Source organism: Geotrypetes seraphini, chromosome 4 (genome assembly GCF_902459505.1).
Source record: "Geotrypetes seraphini chromosome 4, aGeoSer1.1, whole genome shotgun sequence".
Lineage (NCBI taxonomy): Eukaryota > Metazoa > Chordata > Amphibia > Gymnophiona > Dermophiidae > Geotrypetes > Geotrypetes seraphini.
The window spans coordinates 64,628,959-64,649,519 of record NC_047087.1 but is presented as its reverse complement, the minus strand read 5'-3'; the positions used below and the strand labels follow the sequence as shown (position 1 = coordinate 64,649,519).

The window sequence follows — 20,561 nt, the reverse complement described above, 5'->3', positions numbered from 1 at the left end:
ATAGAAAAATAATATGAATGCTTCAATAGCAGATCTTTGCAAGCTTATAGTTGTTGCATAGTAATAGCAAGCAGTGTGGTTATCAGAGGCAAGATATAAAAACAATGCACATAAGAGAGAGCAGACATCTCATGCAATCATACATAGGCAAAATGGAAGTGTATAGCCTGCTAGCCAAGGGGGTCGGACCTAATAAATATAATCGTGAGCCAACCAAATAAGTCCATACTATGCACATCTCAAGCAGATAATTGATCCTCAGAAGTCAGTAGGCCGCAGGATCACGGATGTATAGAAAGGCAAATACAGTAGAAGTATAGAGAGGCTAGTGAAAGCCTCCCTATTTCAAATAACACAATTAGGAAACCAAGTCTAGCTTCTAAACAAAACAAGTAATTGCTGAAATTAGTCCGGTAGGTGCAATAATCAATTGAGGCACCCAGAGTTAAGGGGCAGACTCTTATAAGTATTATCCAAGCTAATAAAATCACAAGTCAACATAAACAGTAGGAGTAGCAGCTCATACTAACCAGCAATCACCTGCTAGTAGGTGCATGGAGCTTCAGTGAGGCGATTAAGTTTAATGATCCATAGCATAAGTTGCGATCAGAGTAATTCAGATCAAGCATAAGAGAAAGGTCAAGAAAACAGACAGCTTTCACAGCAATTATTCGTACCTTAAGCAAAGCACTATTCAGTGATTGCACAAAAAGCTGTATAGGCATTAGAATAAGGTGTTTGGAACAGTCTAATATATAAAATATGCTTAACATGGCAGTAATCCTTCTGCCTAGCTTCAGAATGATCAGCAGGTCATTTAAAAGTAGTAAGCAGGTGAGCTTACTAGATTAGATGTTGAAAAGGTACTGGTGCTCACTGGTTAAGCTAGCAGGGGTGTCCAATGTCGGTCCTCGAGGGCCGCAATCCAGTCGGGTTTTCAAGATTTCCCCAATGAATATTCATGAGATCTATTTGCATGCACTGCTTTCATTATATGCTAATAGATCTCATGCATATTCATTGGGGAAATCCTGAAAACCCGACTGGATTGCGGCCCTCGAGGACCGACATTGGACACCCCTGAGCTAAGGTAAGGAGGAAAAAAAAAAAAAAAACCACCAAAAAAAACAAAACAACAAAGCAACTTGGATGACAGTGAAATCAGCGCCATGTGCGATTGCCATGATATAAAACAATGAACGGTGCTAATACATTCTCTCATCACACGAGATATAGGTTAGCAGGAGAGGAGAGCCAATACTCCACTCCTAACCCATAAACAGCTCTAGCATATCAAGTGGCTAGATATATGAAACTGACTCAAAGAATGTGTTGAATGTCAGTCAAAGCAGAATCACACATTATGGGTTCAGTTTAGTCAAATTTGTCAGGAGTATCAGCAGTCAACAAGATTTAAAAAAAGGAAAGGAAAAAATTACCATACAGCGAGTCTGTCCTAAGTAATGGGAGCAGGGAGAATTGGTCTTGTTCTGCAGTAGGGCCAGGAAATCAAGCCCAGGGTCTGAGCAAGGTAGTTTGCACTTCAAAGGGACAACTATAAGCAGTGAACTAGCATGCTTGTTAACATAAACAATCGAAAGCTAGGCAGAGAAGAAAAGCAGGGGGGGGGGGGAGGGGGGAGGTAGTTGCACACAGTAATTAGTTCAATCTAGATATAAGAGGCTCTGTGATTGTAGCATAATGAACTGTGTGAGCAAAGCAGTAAAAGTGTTTTGTATAAGTTGCAGAGTCTATCATCTCAAACATAGGCAATCCAAAGAAAGCAGTTCTAAACAAAGCTGCCTGTGCATAAATTGACCACTCCACAAAAGATCCTGTAATTGTAGAAGAAAAGTTACTGCAGATCATTAATAAAGCCAAGGAGGAGAAAATAGTCCAGTAACCCAGGAAGGAATGGCTCCATCTTGTAAACTGCCATGGCAAATTTTAGAGAGCAGGACTGGAGAAGTAAACAGGAAGTAACAGCTCAGCAGAGTCACAGATAAGAACAAGTCATAAACGGAGGTAAATCGGTAATCAGGTCAGGCATTCAAAACATCAGAAGGGGACAAAATCAGCAATTAAGGGCTGTAAGTGATATTATTCTTAGATGAAAGGCACTCCAATATGGTGTTTTCAAAGCAGCAGTATTCACTGGCCCACCACGTGTCAAGCCTTGTCTATTGGAGTTGGGCTGTGCTTTTCAAGAAAGTCAGCCAGATCTTTTGGGTTAGTGTAATCCTTTGTAGTATTCTGAAATGTGACTCTCATACGGGCTGGGTAAAAGATACCAAATCTGGCTCCAAGGTTCTTCAGTTGAGGGCGGTAAGCCAGTAATTTCCTTCTTGCCTCAGCAGTTCTCTTGCTCAAGTCTGGCACAAAGAGCAAGGTATTGCCTTCATATTGAATCGGAGCTAGCGACCTAGCCTTCTGCATTATTTGCAGCAGCTATGGATATCTCAACACTTTTAAAATCAGAGGTCTGGGATATTTGCTGTTAGCTGACCTTGCTGCTGGGATGCGGTGAGCACGCTCCACTTCAAATTCCCTCTCAAAGGTGATATTAAGCACCTTTGGTATTAGCAGCTCCACAAATTTAACAATGTCAGTGCCTTCTTTCCTTCAGGTACCCCGAGAATTCTCAAATTATTCCTTCGGGCACGGTCGCTGGCATCAGCAATTTCTTGTTCTAAAATCGCTATTTTTTTAATTTGACCTTTAATCTGTTTAACACTGTCTTCAGTAGCAGTTGCTTTAACTTCAAGATCAGCTACCCGGATTTTAAATTTGAGCCATCTCAGATGTCAGGTTGGAAAGTTCTTCTTTAATGTCTCTTGTATCAGTCATTATTTCTTCTTTGGATTCTGTCATGAGGTCTCTCAAGGTTTTAAGTTCAGCAAGAACCTCAGACATGCTGCCATTTTCTGACAATGGCAGAGGTGTCTTGGAGGGAGATCTGGGCTCCGGTTTGTGCCTTTTTCCAGTTTTATTGGTGGCCATCACTTTTTTATATGTAGATATTCCAGTAGTAAAGAAGGTTGATAGTAGAATTAATAAGTTCCAGAAGAATTTCTTAATCGATGTTCAGTCCTTATTTTGAAATTAATAACACTGTGGGGAGAGCAACTCGATCAGGCTGCCATTCCTCTCAGGCACTCTAGCGCACCCCCCCCCCCCCCCTCTATCTTCCTTTTGAGTTTAGGCAGATAAAGTTAACCAGTCAGTGGGGGAAATGTTCAGTCAGAAGTTTAATCAATTCACTGCTAAAGGTAGCCAGCCAAACCTTTGGAAATTGACCCAAACTCTTTTGTGTGCATGTGTGTGTGTTGGTGTTATTACTCTGTAGTTCTGAGTATGCAGCATTCTACATATTAATAATGGAAAAGTTCAAAGCATGCCTTGACCTCTCTTTGTTGTTATATTCGCAGGTACTTTATTAGACCCTGAAGGATTATATGATGAAGAAGTGTGCAATCCAGATAGTCTGCAGAAGTATGTCATCATTCTAGGAATGCTTAGTGTCACAAATGTCTTTAGTAAAGATTTTGTCATTGACCTAAACCTTTATACTTTCCTTATGTATTTACAGTTACTCATTTTTGCATATAGGCAGTACAGACCACTGTTACAGATGTTTGTATGTACATCCAGCAAATTCCCCTTGTTTTGTTGCTCACAGATGTACAGAATTCTAAAATTTGCTAAAAGGAAAAACAAAGCAAAATAATTTTGATAGAGATGATACCTTTACCCTGACTGGACCATCACGTTTTGGGAACTACTTAGTTCTAATCCTTTGGATTTTTATTTGAGGCAGAGAATATAATCATTCTGAAATCACATTTCTTAAAAACATTAGCATCACCTCTACCAAACCAATTTTTTGTTTTTAACAAATCTTGTTTTTGACATCTATCCCTCTTGCATCCATAGAGATCTTTTCAGCATTCTGTGTTATATATAGGGCTTAATTTCTCAGGGGATGGGGGGAACAATCCAGTAGCTTAGCCAGAGGTGAATTTCTGGGTAGGCCAAGTAGTGGATTGGGTGGTCCTACGCATTTCCTCCCCCAGCATTAAAAATATCTTGGCTGTTGGTGATTCCCAAGCCCCACTAGGTAAAGACATCTTCTACCAGAGACCCCGGTGCTATGTGAACACTGGGGAGGTTGGTAGCTAGCTTCCATTCACCAGCCTGCATCCCTCATGCATGCTCAAATTATGCACATGCCTATCAGACTGAAAATTTATCGCATAGGCTTTAAACTGGAGGTACAATAGGGAGTCTCAGCTCTGCAGCTGACCTATTTTAACTGCTTGTCTCTTTGACTTAGGGTTCTGGAAAATGAAGAGAGCAGGAAAGAATATTTAGTCTATCCCACCAGCAAGAATCACTGTCCAAGTCAAAAGGGGAGGAAAGTACCATTGAAGGGCAGTGGCAGAAGGATTGATTACATTCTTTACTCAGAAGAGAGACTCAGCCTTGAATGGAAAGGGGTAAGTTTCACAATCAACTAACTTGAATCATGAATCAACTGAACAACTGCTGCAAAGTCCCAAGTAAATTTAAGAAATAGAAATAACTTTACTCGAAAGTGCCCATTTCTGCTGTGCACAGACATGTAAACGATTATACGGAACACTGATTCACCAAGTGCACAATACATTTGTGAGCCCTAAAGCATTACAAAAACAAAAAAAAAACCCAAACCTCTGTGGAGTGACGATGTTCCTAAATGGACTTTATTTGAAAGTGTCAAAGTTCCAAAGGTACACTGAAATCATCCACATAAAATAATTTCATCCACATAAAAATAAATCATCCACATAAGAGCCTTAAAGGACCTAGTCCTGTATCCCTAGCGGACTAGGTCCTTTAAGGCTCTTATGTGGATGATTTATTTTTATGTGGATGAAATTATTTTATGTGGATGATTTCAGTGTACCTTTGGAACTTTGACACTTTCAAATAAAGTCCATTTAGGAACATCGTCACTCCACAGAGATTTTTTTTGTTTTCTCTGGATTTTCTTCTTTAATGGATATTTTGGGGTCAATTCCTTTTGTTTTTTCCCTAAAACATTACTGTGTTTTGCATGCAGGCTCACAGATCTGAAGTGTGGTTCTATTGAGCCTCAATTCAAGCAATTCATGTGACAGGCGCCAACATTTGATAACCTTTAAGAGGGAGATTTGAGGTACAACAAGGGAAGTGCCATGGCAGAAGCAGAGATGTACTAACTCTACTTTACTGTTTAAAAGGATTGAAACCACAGAGAGAGCGTATAACAGTCTAACTGCAGCGGTAGCAGGTGGAGAAAAAGCCTTAGAATAAAGTAACAGTCATAAACATAGGTAGTATAGTGCTGTCATGAAATCAGTCATTGGCATAAAACTTGCAGCATAGTTGAAACACTCATAGCTGGGTTAAAGATGCACTAGAGTGGAGAAGGACACAGGGACAAATTTTTCCCCATCCCTGCGAGAACTCCTTTTCCCGTCCTGTCCCCACAAGTTCTTTTCCTGCCCTGTTCCTGCAAGCTCCATCCTCATATGCACAAGCCTCAAATACTTAAAAAATCACGAGTGTTCGAGGCTTGTGCGGTTAAGGCAGAGCTTACAGGAATGGGACGGCGACAAAACTCCCTGGGATAGGACGGGGAGATTGAGTTCCTGCAGGGCCAGGGAAACATTTGTCCCCATGTCATTCTCTACACCGGCGGTCACTTTTCTGACACCGTCTTGTAAATCTGAGCTTCTTCTCAAAGTACCGTATTTGCCGGCGTATAAGACGACTTTTCAGTACCTTAAAATCCTCCCCAAAGTCGGGGGTCGTCTTATACGCCGGGTACTGTTTACATCACAGTTCTTCAACCGCCGGTCCGCGGACCGGTGCCGGTCCGCAGAAAATTCCTGCCGGTCCGCACAGGACCGGCGAGATGGACCCGTTAAATTTTCTGCCCCGATAGTGTTTGCAGAAATCTTCTGTTCCTCCCAGCCCCGGGCGATCAAGACAGGCGGTCTGTGAGTCTCGCCTATGCGGAAACAGGAAGTTGAAACAAAATAGGCGGGACTCAGAGAGGGAAGGTCCCGACGTTTGCAGCCTGTCTTGATCGCTGCCCCTGCCGAGTCGCCGAAGAGGGCCGCGGGGAAAGTGCAGGCAGAGAGAAGATGGTCAGCGTGCGCGGGGAGGTCAGCGTGTCGATTGGGGCCATCAGCAGCGTTTGTGCTGAGTCTGCCCACGTGCAGGATGCGGCGGGTAGGGGCCTCCGACTCGTCTTGGGCGGCTGGGCCTGCGGTGCAAAGCTGTTTTTGCCGGCTTGGGGGGGGGGGTCGCGAATCGGAAGAAGGGGTAGTCTTATACGGCGAGTATATAACAAACTCTATATTTTAACTGTAAAAGTTGGGGGGTCGTCTTATACGCCGGCAAATACGGTAATATAGCTTCCAAACATTGCTCATTCAGATGAAAACCCAACAAGAAATCTTGTTTCACCGGTCAAGCAGGCAGTAATGAAAACACTTGGGCAGCTGTAGCTTATAGAAGTGAATCTTTGCCAAATGTCACTTTTGTCTTCTCTTTGGATACATCTTAGCCTGCTGGCTGTCCTCCAGTGAACAGGGGCAGTCAGTGAGCAGTGCTTACCCACTGGAGCAGCCTCCTCCTCTGACAGATTTCTTCTGTGTTCAGAGCCATGCAGAGCCCTGTACTTTTGCACAGGGTTGCATGAAATTAGGAACGGGATGAAATAAGGTAAATTAATGCTTGGAGATATAGGAGGGATAGATTATTGCCCCAGAGGGATATTAAGAGAGAAAAGCAACATCAGCGTTTTCCTCAAGGTGGAGGGAGGATGACAGAAGGAAGAGAAATAATTATGGCAGGTGATATGGCAGGTAAATGGATAGTGATGATGTGGCAGGATATAGTGAATCCAGTATCGGGTCTGCCATTACATGAAAATGATTAGTAGCGTAAGAGCCAGCTCTGTGGATATAGCGGGTGCTGATATTACATTACAATACAATATTTGATGACATGCCCCACCCAAAAAGCTCAAGGTGATTTACAGAAAAAATAATTTGACACTCATAGTTTCAAGTTTTCAAATTTTATTTAGACGTGATATAGCGCCCGTCGTGGGAACATCTGGGTGATTTACCACAATATTGAGGGGGAGAGAATACCATATATAAGTCAATCAAAATATAAGTCAAGACCCCCATTTTTCTTCTAAAAAAAAGGAGGAAAAATGTTTGACTCAAATATGACGGGTGGCTTAATATTCAAATACCCTGCCCTACCAGGCTCTGCACCCAGCCCCCTTCCCTCTCTCCCTGTCAGGCTCCATTCCCCTTCGTGCCAGGCACTCTACTTAGCCCCCTTACCTCCCTCCCCTGTTAGGCTCTGCACCCAATCCCCTCCCTGCCAGGCACTGCACCCAGCCCCCTATCCTCTCTGCCTTGCCAGGCTCTTCACCCTGTCCCCCCTCCCTGCCATGTCCATTGTACCTCCTCTCTGCTGATATCCAGCATGCCGTTGTGCTCCCTTATGATCCGCGTACCTGAAATCCCTGGTGGTCCAGAGGTGTAGCGGGCAGGAGCAAGATTTCTGCACTCCTGCCCCGCTGCTGAGCCAGTTGCTGTCCATAGTTCTGGCAGTTCAGCTGTACCGAATAGGAGCATGCTTTGGGTGCTGCTGCTCGGTGCTGAGTGGCTTCCTGAATGGCTGTGGTGAGTCTTGTGAGAATTTGTGGGACTCATTCAGGAAGCCACTCAGAGCCGAACAGCAGCGCCCAAAGTGCGCTCCTGCTCGGTACACCTCTGGACCACCAGGAATTCCAGGTACATGGGTCATACGGAAGGCGCGGCGGAATGCAAGATATCGTCAGAGAGGAGGTACAATGGACAGAGCAGGGAGGGGGAACAGGGTACAGAGTCTGGCGGCCTAGCAGAGGCCTGCAACAAGTCCAAGAGGGGGAGGGTGGGTGCTGGGCACTGGCCCAAATATAAACTGAGACCCCCATTTTGGTTTATATTTGAGTATATATGAGGGGGGGTGTATATAGATAGATAGATGTAATAATGGGGTAAGGGTAAGGAAGGGATTAAGAACTGAAGGAGAAAAGAAAACAGGGAAATTAATTGTATGCATCATTAAGAAGAAAAGTTTTTACGGCAGATCTGAATTTGCCTAACATAAATTCATGTTACAGGTGTGAGGGCAAAGCATTCCAAAGTGAAGGTCCCGTGACTGAAAAGATAGTGTGTCATATGGTATTATATGTGATTTGTCCGGTATTTGGGATAATCAAGAAATTCTGCTGGCAGAAGCAAAGGAAATGTGAAGGGACATAGGGAATAAGGAGGTGATCCAAATAAAGAGGAATGTGTTATTGGTGAATTTTGAATACAAGAAGGAAGATTTTATAAGTGAGTCTGTATGTTATCTGGAGCCAGTGAGTGGATATGAGTGGAGGGGAGGGGGGTAACATGGTCGAATTTATGGGTACCTGTGATCAATTTTATAGCAGTGTTCTGAGTGAGTTGAAGACTTATATCTTTATGCATTATGAGTGGGTGCTGAAAGGTTCTCAGCCCAACCAAGAAGAGAATGACCTGGATATGGTTCAATCAATGATCTGAAACAATGTCAAAACATAGAATTTTGTTTCTGTAAATTTGTCTCTTAACAAAATCAGATAACACTCTTTTCAGCTCCAGTGGCAAAATAGCGCTCAGAATTTAGGAAGTTGGTTGGTTGGGCTGAGAACTTTTCAGCACCTTCTCGTACAGTAGTCAAGTCGTAATACAACTAATGAGTGAATTAATATGTTTTGAGATGGTGGTTCTAGTAATTCTTTGATGGAACGGATCTTCTTTAGTTTATAGAAACTGCACAGGATAACAGGAAATCTGTTCTTGAAAATGTAGGTTCCTTTTATCAAGTCACATTAGGGGTTTTTTTTATCACTGGCCGCTGCAGAAAAAGCTCCAACACTCATAGGAATTCTATGAGAATCAGAGCTTTTACCGCAGCAGTCAATGATTTTTTTTTTTTAAATCCTAACGTAGCTTGATAAAAGGGGGCCTTAGTTTATGGTCTTGTATAACACCTAACATGTTAACAGAGTTTACCAAGGGTATGAGTATGTTATTGAGATAAATAGGTAAGGAAAGGTTTTGATCATTTGACCTGGCAAATAGTAGTGCTTTGGATTTAGACAGGTTAAGGCAGGGGTGTCCAATGTCGGTCCTCGAGGGCCGCAATCCAGTCAGGTTTTCAGGATTTCCCCAATATGCATGAGATCTATTAGCATACAATGAAAGCAGTGCATGCAAATAGACCTCATGTATATTCATTGGGGAAATCCTGAAATCCGACTGGACTGCGGCCCTCGAGGACCGACATTGGACACCCCTGGGTTAAGGTGTAACCTGTTATTTTGAAGCCAAGTAGCAATTTGTGCTTGAGATTGATTAATGGTTTGTATTTCTTAAATGTGCCCACCTCCTGACAAAAAAAGCAAATATGAATCTATAATGCCTTCAAAGTGTCCTTGAAACACCAAGTCTTTAGCTGTTTCTTAAATGAATAGCAAGCCCCTTCACTGTGTCCAGAAAGAGGTCATTTTTATTGGGTCTGTCATCCCCAATCACTTTGAAACCTTGAGGGTCTATGATTAGTAGCCACCGATCCAGGCATTGATTGGAGTGCTGTAAATTTACCTTGGATTGCAGTCATAGTGCATTTAATCAAGTAACTCTAATAACTGGGATCCTTGAACCCCCCCCCCCCCCCTGTACATAAAGTTCAAGAGTAGAACAGTGGACTGAGAACAAGAGAACCCGATCCAAATTCCACTGCTGCTCCTTGTGATGTTTGGCAAACTACTTAAGAGATGGTAAGCCCTCCAGGAACACAAAAAAAAGGGTCTTTTCCAGATAAGCCCTGCCACTAATGCAAAAAGTGCACGGGCGAAAACTTAAGCCCCGCCACCTTATAAATTATTAAACTATTGAAGCCCTCCGAGGAAATTATTCACATGATTTGAATAATGACTCGGGGGGGTTCAAGGGGGGGCTGCGCCCCCCCCCCCCCCTTGTATATCACTTTCCCCAAGTATTCACTTAGTATGGTGTTAGCTAAAACTGTGGCGGGGGTTAACTTTTTGGCGGGGCTTATCTGGAAAAGATCAAAAAAAAATTACCTACTCTATCTCACTAAGCTTTTTTACAGCTAAAAGATTTGGGGGGTAGAGGCAATCTTTTTAAAGGTTCCCTTCCAAATGTACATTTTTGTAAATCTAGCTCATTTGGATCAATTGCTAGCTAATATATTTCAGAATGCAGGTAGCTGATGAAGGAAGGTAATTGTTCAATATCTAGTTTAGTATGGGGGGGGGGCATTTACCCAAATGGGTTAGTTTTGAACTCCTAAGCCAGGGTAAGTGGAGTGTGATCTCTCAAATGTACTGCCAATGCTCACTGTAGCCCTTGCATTGTACTAACGAGAGCCTCTTTCTGGAGTTCATAAGATGTAACATGTGTAAGCAACTTATCCAGGTGTGCTTAGAAGTTCTTTTCGATCAAGCCTGTGGTGCCCCAAATTATGGGAAATATTTCTGTATCTTTCTGCTACATTTTATGAGTCTCAGACTGCATGTCTTGGTATTTTAGGATCTTCCTTCTCTCCATGCAATTCACTGAGAAATCACCTCTATAATCAATACCATTTTGGTGGTTTTCTATCTTACCACTATATCTGGTTTTAACAGTCAAGATGGGGGATCTCCCAGTCAGTCATAACATGTATGGTTACCTTGTTGATTTCCTGGAGTGTTATCATTGCTCATCCCCTTAATATGGGCTGGTATGGTTTAGTACTATTTTACCCCTCCTTTTATGAAGCCGCGTTAGCGTTTTTTATTGCCAGCCGCAGTGGTAAAAGTTCTGATGCTTATAGAATTCCTATGAGCATCGGAACTTTTACCACCATGGCCGGTGATTAAGAAAAGGCTAGCATGGCTTCATAAAAAGGGGGGTTAATTTTTGCTACTTGTCTTATTTACTTAACCTATATTTCTTTCTCTTGCTTTGTTTGAGATATAAATAAATTTAAATACAATAAAAAAGAAAGCAATAACTGTATTTTTTAGATGGATTTTTTTGAAAAATAAGACAAGACACAGTGTTACCATAAGGAGCATTTAAATGTATACCATTAGGATGCAGTTAAGAATAATCGGGGGGCACTAGAGAAACTGCCAACTATTTATCTCTAATATTCTACTACCTGGATTTATGGAGAATACAAACCTTTTTCACAGTTTAATCAGTCACATAGACTCTAGAAGAAGATAATTATTTGGGGTGGGGGCAAGATTAATTGCATGCAGCACACAAATAATACAGAATTCCATGAAAGGTTATTCGTCATAGTCTATGTCATGTTTTCTGTTATTCTCTCTAATAATCTTCCTGCTGACAAACTTGTAGCACAGGCATGAGTGGTTGTGAATCATTGGTAATCCCTGAACCAGATATATATATATTTTGTATTAATGTAAAATAAAAAAATGTATTCACATAAATTCATGTACTACAGCATCAAAAAATAACCACTTTTTTGCCCAGGTACTCTATGGCAAATGTGTGTAGTAGTTTTGATTATTTAAAAGTATATATTTAGGCATATTCCCGTGCTAAGAATGGTGCTTAAAAGCCACCTATGAAAGTACAGCTGTTGTGAAACAATGTGCATACCTTTATCCACATGCAGAACATGAAATAATTTTAAAAAGCCTAATCCCTTGAGTAAAATGACATGAAAAGGAGTGTCATGATTGTTCAATATATGCCAACATTTTCTGTATTTATTTACATTTCTTATATACCACTTCTATTCGAAGCGATTTACATTCAGGTGCTCGATTTAATTTGTATCCTGTCTGTTCATAATGTACTGAAAATAGATTCTTTCCTTTTGTGTTACTGCAGGAAGTGGAGGAGTTCAGTTTTATTACCCAGTTAGCAGGACTGACTGATCATGTGCCAGTTGCTATGCGTCTGATGGTCTCTGCTGGTGAAGAGGATTCATAAGGATAAACCAGAGCTCTGTCTTAGAGAAGACCCTAAGAGAGATGAAGTTTCAACTTGTGACCTCTGTCCTAGAATGAAAAAGCCAGTCTTACGGGTGCCACGTAAGCGAGAGCAAACCTGACCCACTGGGCTTTCAGGCTATAACATGACAACAGGAGGACCTGAAAGAAAAAGTAATTTGAGGGCTGGGACTAGTAAAAGCTACAGTTGCAAGTTGCCTAGCCATCAGAGCAGGCCTGTGTCTGGAAATGTTCACTGTGGATTGAGAGGAACAAAGTCCTAATTCCTTTTGAACCAGTGCCATTCTTATGAAGACATCTTTTTATACTACTCTATAGCACAATTTAGTTTGTAATCGGTAGGTGAGATAGTGTTCAACGTTTTTTTTGCATAAATTCTTTGTATATCTCTGAAAAGTTAAAACTTTTTTAGCCTATTAATGTTGTTGGAGCATGCCTGCATCACTAGCATGCACACGGATTGCATGTTACACACTTGAAAGAAAATAGCCATTACAATAACATAAGAAAAAGAAAAGTGAGCAGCTAGGAAGGAAAAGATCAGGACTATCTACCACCATTTTGGAATGGTTAGTCAATTTTCTATCGGCTTTGTCAGGATTTTTTTTTATTACCTTTATTTTGAAATCCTTATGCAACTTGCAGATTACGTATTCTGTTGCTTCTCCGATCTGCATTCTAGGATAATTTTAGAGAAATCAGACATGAAGCTCACCATTGCATCATGTTCATAGTGTATCTGATTGCTATTTGTAGACATGAGGAAGTGCTGTAACCTCATTTATCAAGTCTCCAATACTTCACCCAACCTCCACAGTATCCATCATCCCTCTCCACAAAATTACAAGTTGTTCCACATGCTCTCATATATTTCAAATCTGGCAAAATGTGGCCTCAGGTACACCTCCTCCACCCTTAGTAATGTTCAATAGAGGTAGGGATACCGGTATTTTTATTCCTCATTGGCCCACATTCTTTTATTGCAGTTATTTAGGTAAACTTTTTTTAAAAACTTTTTTATCCACCATAATCTTTTTAGAAGTTTTCTTGAGATTATTTTATTTAAACATATTCAAATAAATTGTATACTTAGCTTAGTATGCTACTGGGTTACAGGATCCGACATGTTTCACAACAATTTGCTTTATCAAGGATCCCCCAGAGCCATTATGGATACAAAAGTTAAAAAGTTTTTTAAAAAGTTTACCTAAATATCTGCAATAAAAGAATGTGGGCCAATAAGGAATAAAAACACCGATATCCTTACCGCTATTGAACATTACTAAGGGTGAAGGAGGTGTACCTGAGGCTACATTTTGCCAGATTTGAAATATATGAGAACATGTGGAATAACTTGTAATTTTGTGGAGAGGGATGATGGATACTGTGGAGGTTGGGTGAAGTATTGGAGACTTGTGTTGTATAACTCCCAACCATTAATGAAACAGAGTTAAATAGTGCCATCTTTAGTGTGAGTGTAACCTCATTTATGTCATCACTGTGTCCTCTCTCTTCATGCTAAATGTATTCCTGATGCACACAGTAACACTGAATGCCAACAGATGGATAGATTGGCATGACACATGAAATGATGAGCATGTTGAAAATGAGTCATGTGCTGTTGGCTGGGAAATAAGACTGAAAATAGAGCTTGTACATGTCTTGCTAGATAGGGTTAAAATGAGCTGTGATGTTTCCAACTTCAAAAGGTATGTAAAAAGAAAACGTAATTGCTATGCATATGGTATATATGATTATATTCTTTGTTATTCGTACCCTTCTTTGCGATTATAATATTACAAAGACTCATTAAAACGGATCACCATTTCTACTGGGAATAATTTTCAACAGTGTAGTATCAGTTCCAAACAAATTCAGAGACGCCCACTTGTAATCTTCCATAGGCTTAATTTTTAGCAGATAGAGGTCCAACTAACATAAAGTACTTTCTTTTTTTTTTTTACATATATCTTGCTACAATATAGTACAGTATACTAGCAAAAGGAAAAATAATTTTTGGAGTAGGCATAATTTCCTTTTTGATTGCAACATAGATATGCAGCAAAAGAAAATGTATTCCCAAAGCAGTGATAGGCCTAGAACAGGGGTAGGCAATTCCGGTCCTCGAGAGCCAGAGCCAGAGCCAGGTCAGGTTTTCAGGATATCTACAATAAATATGCATGAGATAGATTTGCATCTCAAGGAGGCAATGCATGCAAATCCATCGCATACATATTCATTGTGGAAATCCTGAAAACCTGGCCTTGCTCCATCTCTCAAGGACTGGAATTGCCTACCCCTGGCCTAGAACAAGGGTCGAAAACTTCAGTCTTGGAGGGCTGCAAACCAGTGAGGTTTTCGGGATATCCATATTAATATGTTTAAGGTAGATGCGCATACCCACTGTTTTCATTGGATAGAAATCACTCTCTTGCATAGTCAGTAGGGATATTCTATAAACTTGGCAGGTTTTACAGCCTTTGAGGTACTGAACAAGAGGATGCTTCCAAGAGCTTCTTGCAGTATTTTCCATCAACCCAGTGTGGCCTGTATTCAAGTGCATGTTGAGCAATAAAGTTAACCACATACAGCTATCTGGTTAACTGTTAAATGTGACTGAATATAACTAGATGAAGTTAACTAGACCACTGCTTCTCAACCTTCTCCTAAATACACACTTATAGTAGTAATCTAGAAAATCTGCATGGCTAGGTGTGCCTCCAGGAGGGAGTTGAGAAGCCTGGTTTACATGGATATCTCGTTAACTATATGATAGAAGTGTCTAGGTAGGTTTAGCCAACCACCACCAAATATCAGCTCTGTTCAACTAAATTTGAACAGTGCTCCTGAAATGCTTCCAATGCCACCTCTTTAGCAGGAGCTAAATTTTGTCTTACTAATAAATTGGCTCCATGAGGAAAGGAGGATATAATAAACAACGTACATTTGAGCAACTTAAGAAATAATTGAGGCCAATTTTTTGAATACTAGCTTCAGTCTATCTTTTCAAGTGGCAGAGCTAAAGGGATTCCAAAGGAGAGAGGCTAACCAGGTAAACAGTTCCTGGAAACAAACTGCAGAGAAGTGACTTTTTAGATATGTTGTTTGTTTCTTTGGCGGGTTATTGCACTATAATTTAGCACTCTACACCAGTGATTCCCAACCCTGTCCTGGAGGAACACCAGGCCAATCGGGTTTTCAGGCTAGCCCTAATGAATATGCATGAGAGAGATTTGCATATGATGGAAGTGATAGGCATGCAAATTTGCTTCATGCATATTCATTAGGGCTAGCCTGAAAACCCAATTGGCCTGGTGTTCCTCCAGGACAGGGTTGGGAACCACTGCTCTACACTTATGATTAGTGTTATCAATCTAGTCAGTTTTTTTCAAATGTTCTTATTACATATGACTGATATTTACTAGGCATTTAATGCAGTTAATTCCATGCCTCGCCAGTTTTTTGCTTAATATTTTAAAATGCAGTATTTACGTATATGAGGTGCTACCCAAAAGTTTGGGGAATGTGAGCAGCGCACGCGAACTGGATATAGTATGTTCTTCTGCCACTAGAGGTGCCTAGCAGAATGCTTTGTGAATCAGTGTGCCAACGGGCGTGCAGCTGAGTGGTCGCGTTGTTTTGTCCTGTGTGATTTTTGTAAGGTTGTGTTGTAGTGACTCGGCGGATTTCGATATGATGGATTTTACTGAGCAATGAATCTGCATAAAATTTTGTTTCAAACTTTAAAAAACTGCTGCAGAAACCCGTCGTATGCTCTAGGAAGCCTTTGGAGATAATGCCATGTGCCAAAGCAAAATCTTTCTTTGGTACAAACGCTTCAAGGATGGATGAACATCTGTCCACGATGATGACCGTTCCGGATGTCCATCAATAAACACCAACACCAGAAACCATAGCAAAAGTTTGTGAGACTATCCTTGCAGATCGTAGGCAAACTATCCATGATGTTTGTGAGATAGGACAGTCATATGGGGACAGTTCAACGAATTATGTCAGACGAATTGAACATGAGACGCATTTCTGTGAAATTTGTGCCAAGACTGCTAACCGGTAAACAGAAGGCTGCTCACACATCACTCATTTGACAATTCCTGACTTCCAGAAACATTACAGTGATTACGCACCCTCCCTATTCACCTGACCTTGTCCCCTGTGATTTTTTTTTTCTATTTCCCAAAATGAAATTATGACTGAAAGGGCGCCGTTTTAACACGATTGAAGAGATCCAGGCAGAATCACAGGAGGTCCTCAAGGCACTTACCCAAGATGACTTCCATAGATGCATGGACTCATGGGAAAAACGCTGGGATCGCTGTATACATTCTCAAGGGGACTACTTCGAAGGAGACGGTGGAAACTAGGAGTTTCGGTAAGCAATTTTTTTTTTTTACAATTAAATTCCCCAAACTTTTGGGTAGCACCCCTTATGCATGAAAATGCTAGGGAGTCGAATATCAGCACTAACCGCTAGAGCTGCAGTCAGCCATTTTGAGGGCAGTCCAGAGGCGGAGTCAGCACTGAACCGCTTATTGTATGTTAAAATGTACAGTGCTGCGTATGCCTTTTCAGCGTTATAGAAATAATAAATAGGCAAATTGGACCGCATAGAAAAATCATGTCTTTATCCAGTTTCATTTAAGTGGCTAAGTGCTGATATCACACTTAACCAGATAAGGGGCAGCCAACAGATGTTCAGTGCCAGTGCCCGGAAATGGCCCATCATTGAATATCTGACATAATGCTAGTAGCAGCTAAACAAATGCTGACCGCTGCCAACTGAGTTTTATCTCTAAGATAGGATCAGGTCAGCACTTTGTGCATGGCCTGCATACAAGCATAGTAACAGAGAGAATGATGGCAGGTAAAGACCAAAATGGTCCATCTAGTATGCCCAGTGATGAGTTGTCAACTTTGGTTAGTTCAATCCAGTACCCAGTCTCCATTCCCTTATGTCCCTCATTTAATCTGACCAAGTAGTACAATTGCCATGGAGAGCTGCAGCTACCTTTTTAAAATGTTCATAGTGAAATTGCCCATGCTGTTCTTCTGTATTATCAAGTGCAAAGTACAATGCACTAGTTTACATCTGCTCTTTGTGCAGATATTGAAAAGGAGGCAAAATAGTACATGTACCTTTGCCAAATTCTTCCCCTGACGTAAATACACCCACAAGAATACTCCCTTTTTTTGCAGCTAAAATTATGCAGGCTCTGAAACCCATCCATACTTTAAGATGTATTGGAGAAGGGCAGTTCTCAATCAGCCGATTTTTCATGGGGTAATTATTTACCTGGGTAAGTGCTTTTAAAAATTGTCCATATCATATTGTGACTGATTATAAGAGCATTACCTCTTCCCAAGATAAAATACTGAAAGATATAGGCTCTAACTTAATTGAGGGAACATGGAAAAAACAAACGAGCCCTTTTTACTAAAGTGCATTAAGCAGTTGCAACATGAATTAGCAAGAGTTAACTATTAAAGCAGTGTTCTTCAACCACCGGTCCACAGAAATTTCCTGCCGGTGCACAGGACCAAAACAGTGTTCTTCAACCGCCGGTCCACGGTGCGATCAATGCGGCGTTATGTTCGAGCCAGCTCCCTCTTTCTAACTGATTCAGTGAACAAAGCCACGGGCAGATGAGGCGTGGGACGTGCCAGGTGCAATTAGTACTATTATGGAGGCGGTGTCTGGGGTGGAGATTGGGTAGAGATGGGCAGGGTCTGGTCCACAACTTAGCCCAGTGTTCTTCAACCGCAGTCCACGGACAGATGCCGGTCCACAAAATAATTCTTTTATTTCTGCCAGTCCATAGGTGTAAAAAGGTTGAAAAACATTGTATTAGAGCACAGTGACTATTACCACAATGGCATGTTGCGCCAGGGGCAGGAGCTGGGCCAGTTATGAACAGAGAACGGGCGTGAATTGCACATTGCAACTTCGCACACAGTACAACATGGATATACTTTCCACCTTCTCAAGAGGATGCATCTGTGCTAATTTCAGATGAATCTAATGTGCGATAAAGAAGATTTCCGTGTGGTAACTGAAGAGGACTTGCTGGGCACCCCCAACGGTTACTACACAGTCTTTGCATTTACTGCGCTCTAGTTTTTGTTTTAAAGGTTTGCTGTAAGTAAAAAGGGCTCCAAAGTAATAGAAATAAAACCAGATCAGCACTTTCATTCCAACACATTTTTTTGAAATGAGCGTTTTAATTTACAGTCATGGAAAACTGTATTGATTGTAAGTTCAGAAAGAATGTGCAGTAAAATAACTGAACTATATCCCTCTGATTATTACATGTTGAAAAGATATTTTATTCAATTCTGTACTAAATTCAGTACTAGAACAGCCCCACCCCTCTGTTTATTGGATAAAAGAAAATTTAAAAGACATTATAATTTGATGTTATAAATTTAAAGAGAAATGAATCTTACTCCTGTCTTTGGCATTCCCTAGCATATTTACTTTTCTAGTAACAAATTATTGTTATTACTCTTGTTTTCTTATAATTTGCTTCTTATTTATTTCAAACTATTAGCTTTTACTGTGGCTACAGCTTTTCTCTTCAACTGCTGCAGTAAATTAGTATGACCTACTCTAGTTTCATCCTTAAATTCTCTGGGTTCTCAGGGCTCTCTCCCACGCTGTGACTATGACCTTTGACTAAGGATCTAAAAAAAATACTGTGAGCAACGTCCATTAAACACATATTGAAAGCAATATTTAATATTGGTGAAGCCCACTAGTTCGTTGTTGCACCTGCAAGCCAATAAATTTTCAAAGAGAACCTCCCTGCAGAGTTTCCCTTTGAAAATTCCAGGGCTAAAATTACCTTAATTACTTCACTCTCATTGGGCATTGAAGGTGCAAAGTACATACTGTAATGCATGTGCAGAGATCTCAAACTGAAATTCTGCCTTCTTCCTTGCTGGATCTGCCCTTCACCACCATGGCCCCACCCTATTACAGGTCTAAGCAGTTAAGAATAATAAAATTACACAGGTAGGCACCTAGGACGGAAGCATACTGAGAGGCATCAAAGAGCAGTTTCGGTCAAAGCAAAGCAACAGGTCCCGAGAACTCCACAAAGAAATAGGAGGTGCTTTTAACCACAGAGAGGGTGGGTAGTTTTGAAATATCCCATTAATCAAGATTATTCTGGAAATAGTGATGTTGAGGTGATTATGATTGATGGGAGGGGGCAAGGGCCATAAAAGTTAATTGAGGGGGCATGCAAGGTTACAGTTATCTATTCTGTGACTTATACAGTGGCAGAGGGCAATTGTCTGCCTGTGATTTTTGCCTAGGTAGTTGCATAGTTAACTAGGTAAAATCTTTTTTTGAAAATATTCTTATTAAGATATATATAAGTTGTGTAGTCTTACATCTGCAGAGTAAATGCCCAGAATTTAACAAAGTGATTGACTGATGCATTATAAGGCACCTTGTATATCCTAATGTTAATAGAAGTAATGGATGGAAGTTGATTGAATTGACCTTTCATGCACAAAGAATGACTGCATTTAGTGGAGAAATAGCAAACAAGGCTACCTTCAACTAACAGAGTTGCTAAGAGGAACAGACATGAGGTTACTAAGGGTAAAGACAAATAAAGATCTGGAAAGCCATAAGCACTCAATGCCGTTATGGCAGAGTACAGATACTGTGGCGATCACAGTCATGGTTTTAATGAATCCAAAATTTGTACAGAAAGGATAGGAAAGACAGAAAAGGAGGCTAGTGTTTAAAGCATTGGACTGACAACCAGAGAAGCCTGGTTCAAATTTCACTTGTGCTCTTTGTGATCTAGGATAAGTCACTTAACACTGCATTGACATGGAAATACCTACTTTCCCTGAGGATAAGCAGGCATAATATTCTCACAGGTGGGTGATATCATCTGCAGAACCAGGTACAGACACTACCAAGTGCACTGTATTTTTTTTGGCAGTGCCCATACCATGCATATGCGTGTGCCTTCTTGACCAATGTCAGCTCACAGGACCATCAGTTCTTTGTTTTCCATAGAGCTGAGAAGCTATGGGGCTCAAAATCAAAAAATTAAGGACTCCTTTTACAAAGGTGCGTTAGGGCCTTAACATGTGGAATGGCGCAGGCGGTAGTTTTTTGGATAGCGTGTGCTAATCCGGTGTGTGCACTAAAAACGCTAGCGCACCTTTGTAAAAGGAGCCCTAAGACATTAAAAAAAAATGCACTATGGTGCGATGAACATCTCGCACTCTTTATATGAAGTTTACAGCAGTGCCCTCTAAGGTGCCCTATGGCTCTGTTGGTATGTCTGTGTGGCCAGTCCATTACAATGGCTTGAGTTTGGGTGTTTTGAACTTGGATGTTTTTGTGGTCAAAAATGTCTTAAAAAGTAAGACATTCTTTAGTTGGTCAGCCCATACA

The 20,561-nt window shown here is 41.0% G+C and overlaps 1 protein-coding gene and 1 long non-coding RNA gene across 2 annotated transcripts in view; one reads left to right on the top strand and one right to left on the bottom strand.

Annotated features, from left to right (window-relative positions):
* The window catches only part of LOC117358659, a 47,528-nt gene extending 45,972 nt beyond the window's left edge, over positions 1–1,556 (bottom strand). The window contains exon 1 of the long non-coding RNA XR_004539052.1: positions 1,440–1,556. This is a non-coding gene — a long non-coding RNA (uncharacterized LOC117358659). The remainder of the gene's footprint in view (positions 1–1,439) is intronic.
* SMPD3 (sphingomyelin phosphodiesterase 3) overlaps positions 1–12,953 on the top strand; it is a 67,888-nt gene extending 54,935 nt beyond the window's left edge. The window contains exons 5-7 of the mRNA XM_033940135.1: positions 3,429–3,492; positions 4,334–4,496; positions 12,000–12,953. Coding sequence (XP_033796026.1) covers positions 3,429–3,492; positions 4,334–4,496; positions 12,000–12,101 — 329 coding nt within the window. The 3' untranslated portion in view covers positions 12,102–12,953. The remainder of the gene's footprint in view (positions 1–3,428; positions 3,493–4,333; positions 4,497–11,999) is intronic.
* The last annotated feature ends 7,608 nt before the right edge of the window (positions 12,954–20,561 follow it).